The sequence below is a fragment of the Prosopis cineraria genome, unplaced genomic scaffold (assembly GCF_029017545.1).
Source record: "Prosopis cineraria cultivar Desert tree isolate PC_DT_omini unplaced genomic scaffold, ASM2901754v1 PC11, whole genome shotgun sequence".
Lineage (NCBI taxonomy): Eukaryota > Viridiplantae > Streptophyta > Magnoliopsida > Fabales > Fabaceae > Prosopis > Prosopis cineraria.
Window position 1 is genome coordinate 7,029,245 of NW_026555342.1, and position 4,683 is coordinate 7,033,927.

The 4,683-nt window shown below is 36.2% G+C and overlaps 1 protein-coding gene across 2 annotated transcripts; it reads left to right on the plus strand.

Annotated features, from left to right (window-relative positions):
* Nucleotides 1–484: 484 nt before the first annotated feature.
* On the plus strand, nucleotides 485–4,399 carry LOC129286700 (ferredoxin--NADP reductase, root isozyme, chloroplastic). Of its 2 annotated transcripts, none has more exons than XM_054922694.1 (5): nucleotides 485–637; nucleotides 922–978; nucleotides 1,689–2,021; nucleotides 2,109–2,328; nucleotides 3,507–4,399. In XM_054922694.1, the coding sequence occupies exons 1-5, from the start codon at nucleotides 614–616 to the stop codon at nucleotides 4,004–4,006; spliced, it is 1,134 nt and encodes a 377-aa protein (XP_054778669.1). In that variant the 5' UTR covers nucleotides 485–613; the 3' UTR covers nucleotides 4,007–4,399. The 2 variants fall into 2 exon arrangements, with proteins under 2 accessions (XP_054778669.1, XP_054778671.1); XM_054922696.1 differs by having other exon boundaries at nucleotides 1,710–2,021.
* Nucleotides 4,400–4,683: the final 284 nt, after the last annotated feature.

The window sequence follows — 4,683 nt, forward strand, 5'->3', positions numbered from 1 at the left end:
AAAAAAAAAAATGTAAGGGTATTTTTATTATTTTACACTCAAAATTATTTACTATGTAATCTTATTATCGAGAGTGTAAAATCAAAATGTTTTGGCTCTTTTTTGTGAAAATGTTACTTTAGTGATTTTAGGTTGTGATTTTTTTAATATATATTAATAATCAATAATAGAATTACCATCGTTTTTACGGTTTCGGACTAAATCAAAATTTTGAATCCTCTCATTCGAACAATAATGTTTAGTATTTTGGCATAAGGGCTAAACTAAAATTTGATACACTGCAGTACGAGACTAAAAAATTAATTGTCCCTTATTATTAAGGAAAGATTTAATGACTTTATTGCCTAGTCGATGGCGCAACTCATCGAGCCGGTGACACTCCGGAGGGCCAAAAGGAAAAAACCGTCTCTTCCCAGCCGCCAAAAGACCACTAAGACGTGGCTTGTCAAACTTCTGCATGATCAAGGCATCTAACCCCCCCCCCCCCCATATTTCATATATATATATATATATATATGCCCTTAAAGTTCTCAGATTCCTAGCAGTTTTCTTTGGCAATTAGTGACTGAGATCAAGGGGCAGGAGCTACGTATTTTCAGATTTTGATCCAACGATGAGTCATTCGGCTATGTCCCAGGTAAACCCAGTGACTTTATCTTCTTGATGCTGACACTCTATTTGGCCGAATGGAATACATGACGAATCGAAATGGAATCGTGGTTTGACTTTTTTGTGTATTTTATATGGGTTTTAGGGGGAACTTAAATTTCTGCTAGTTATATGTCAAAGCGCAAATTTTCAACCAAGCTATGTGGGGTTTCTGATGTACAAATTGAGATATTCTTTTTCTTTGTGCATTTCTCAGCTATTTAGCGAAATTTTATTAATAGACGAATATGTGGGCTGTGATATCTTTTGCAGGTGGCTGTAACTGTTCCTGTCAGCAGCGATTTATCTCTGAGAAGATCTGCTCTTAAGGTTTGAGATTTCTTACCATTTGCTTTGGCATTTCTAGTTGGTTTGTAATGCAAAACTGAGCCCGAAGGGTTTTTGACTTTCGAGAAACAGGTGCTGTAATTGGCCCTTTGTCGCTTTGTTTTAAAACAATCAACTATCTGAAGGATTCGGATCTGGAATTTTGCTAGAACTTATGACAACTCTGGTGAAGTATGACATGACTGTTGAATAAACGTGAGGAAACGAATAAAGATCGATTAAAGATGTTCTGTTAATGAGTGTAGGTGAAAGCAAGTTTCACTCTTGATTTGAATTACCACTGTATCTAATAGGACTGAAATGAGTAGAAGAGATCACGGACAAAATTTAGTTTCATTGTATTTTGTAAGGCAAATTCTAGGTGTGAATAATGATAATCCTCTATCTAGACTTGCTACTAGGCATTTTTAATAAATTGTGGTCTGTGCCAGTGCAGTGATGTTTCATCAACTGTGGCTACTTGGCACACGTCTGTTCCTATTGGGAATTGGATTATCTTAAATTCTGACTTTTTCATCATGTCTAAACAAATGAATGTTTTGTTATGCTATTCATTTTTATGTAGCATAGAACATCTTAGAATCATAGTGCAGTTTCTAGCATTACAGACTATTTTTAAATAGTTACAGTCAGAAATTTTTGTTTTCTGTTTGAGTTCTATAATTTAAGTTTCTAATGTTGTAAATTTTCAGCCATGTGATGTAAATTTTCAGGAGAAATCGTGGGCAAAGGTGTTGACTCTAGACTTGAAATCAAACAATCTGCGCTCAAGAAATCATCATCTGATATGCAAGTCAGTGCAACAAGCAAGTGTACCTAAACTTTCTGTCTCCCCTTTAAAATTGGAAGATGACCCTGAGCCTCCATTGAATATATACAAGCCCAAACAACCCTATACAGCAACAATTATTTCTGTTGAGAGGTTAGTTGGCCCAAAAGCTCCTGGGGAAACTTGTCATATCGTGATTGATCATGGTGGAAATGTTCCTTACTGGGAAGGACAGAGTTATGGTGTTATTCCTCCTGTAAGTCCCTTTATCCCATTGGTAGTTATCTAATGCTTCCTTACTTGTGACTGATATTTCTAACTAATAATGTGCATGGGGCAACAGGGTGAAAATCCAAAGAAACCTGGGACTGCTCATAATGTTCGACTTTATTCCATTGCTTCCACTAGGTATGGAGATTTCTTTGACGGCAAAACAGCCAGCTTGTGTGTGCGTCGTGCTGTTTATTATGATCCAGAGACACGAAAAGAAGATCCTTCTAAGAATGGGGTTTGCAGCAATTTTTTGTGTAACTCAAAGCCTGGAGACAAAGTGCAGATTACAGGTATCTCATCTTATCTTACTTGGTCAAAGATCAAGGTTCTACAAGATGATTCAATTCTTTTTACGTTTTTCAAAAATTTTATTCCCAGATTTTTGTGGTACTAGGTTTTGAATGTCTTAATTCTTTTGTACTTGCTCAGTTGTTTGTGATTCCTTTTACCCTAGGCTTGTTTTACAATTGCCAAAAAATGCGCAAAAGCTGTGCATAGGCTTTGTCATTGCCTCCTTGAAGTAGTGCCTGCAAATAATCTTGCTCTAGGCACTTCTTTAAGAATCATATTAATGGAAATTCTTGGTAGCTACTTGATTAATTGTTTCTGGGTTAATCCTCTGGACTTCTTCTGTAAAAGGTGCGCTGTGCAAGTGAAAGTGATAAATGATTTAAATAATAGATCGGACAATTGACAATATGTGAGATAAGCTTTCTTAATTCCCTTGATAAATAATGGCTGGAGTTCAAAATCAGACAAACTTGATGACTTGTTAATATGCTTGAAGTTGCTACACTAAGGATATTATTTCTATATAATAGTGCGTCAAGTTTCACAATTAACAGTTCTCAAGTTCCAAAAGTTAGTCTGTTGTGCACCATCAAACTCAATGGTCTGGAGCATGGTAAAGACACGTGAAAAGGACATATATAATGGAAAGCATATGGGCCGTGTTACTAATGTTCATGAATTTGCTTTTAAGCGGCTTGGTTGTAGTCCCTCTCACAGATGCAGCTCAGTGTAATTATTATGCCCTTTCAGTTTTTTGTTTCTTTGTGCAGTTCAAACGTCATTGTAAATGCCATTCTTTTTCTCCCCTGAATTGCCACCCCAAAATTTTCATGTTTCTTGCAACATTCTTTAAATTTTTTGCTCAGTTCTTAAAAAAATTCCATTTCTGTGTTTATCATTAAACTATTTCTCTGCGATCTTTGTGTAAAATGGGTATAATTAAACGGCTGCATTATCATGTTAGTATTAGCTGGTTTTCTGTTCTGGTAATAGAGCTGCTATTTTAGGTTTGAGATACTGATAAAATGATATGTGAAAAGATGTATAACAAAATGACAAGGTTAGTTTAGTGTGCTTTCGTATGAAGATTTGATTATCAACTTTTATCATTTTAAAGGGCGGTTACAATTTGATTTTTATTGGCTAGGAATTTAGTCTTTCACACTTTTTTTGGCAGGCCCCTCAGGGAAGATAATGCTGTTGCCTGAGGATGACCCAAATGCTACCCATATAATGATTGCCACCGGCACTGGAGTTGCTCCTTTTAGAGGCTATCTCCGTAGAATGTTCATGGAATCAATCCCTACATTCAAATTTGGAGGTTTAGCATGGCTGTTCCTTGGCGTGGCAAATAGCGATAGCCTTTTGTACGATGATGAATTTACCAAGTATCTGAAGGACTATCCAGACAACTTCCGCTATGATCGGGCTCTTAGCAGGGAGCAGAAGAATAGGAATGGTGGCAAGATGTATGTTCAGGACAAGATTGAGGAATATAGTGATGAAATCTTCAAACTATTGGACAACGGGGCTCACATCTATTTCTGCGGTCTTAAAGGAATGATGCCTGGGATCCAAGAAACCTTGAAGAGGGTTGCTGAGCAGAGAGGAGAAAGTTGGGAGGAAAAACTTTCACAACTTAAAAAGAACAAACAATGGCATGTTGAAGTCTACTGATGATCTGTTTTGCTGAATATTCCCATCTGTCTGGAGAAATACATTCCTCACACCTAGGCATCCCATGGATTTGTTTCAAGTAAAAAACTTAGGTGCTCAAAGTTGTTATATCATCTTTCAATATAATTATGACATGTGGATTTTCTTTTTAATGAAGATGATTCTGTTGTGAGAAAGTAAAAGATGTCCGCATGTTATAGTTTTATTGAAAAAAGTTGATAACAAACTCCTAAAGACTTTATTCTAGTCTTCTTCATTTTCAATAAATTCAATAAGTAGTTTCTATGATAATAATTGTTCTGTGATGATAGAGATTATTTTCTTGATCAATACAACACTGAAGACCCAGTATTTGGTGGTGGTTAAGAAGTTCTTCTGCAGAGGAACGACTTTTGACTGCTGTCTTTTATTATGCTAGGCAATGCGCAATCTCACTAGCTCTTTGTTTAATGAGAAAAAATAAGGAGGAGAGAAAACTGTGGAAGAAAAGTAGAAGAAAGAGACATTTCTCATCTCTAGCATCAGTATTTTCTTTTAGTTTTCTCCCTTTAGGGGAAATTAGGGGAGAACAAAGGTGAAAAATGCCTTTTCCCTCTAGTTTTCTCTTCTAATTCTCTCCTTCCTACTTATTCCCCATTCCAATCAGAACATTGTAAGTAACAGTATGAAACTTTAGG

Coding starts and splice junctions, on each gene's coding strand:
- LOC129286700 (XM_054922694.1), top strand. CDS start 614: ATGAGTCATTCGGCTATGTCCCAG. Junction 2,022..2,108: donor GTTATGGTGTTATTCCTCCT/GTAAGTCCCTTT, acceptor ATGGGGCAACAG/GGTGAAAATCCAAAGAAACC. Junction 2,329..3,506: donor AGACAAAGTGCAGATTACAG/GTATCTCATCTT, acceptor TTTTTTTGGCAG/GCCCCTCAGGGAAGATAATG.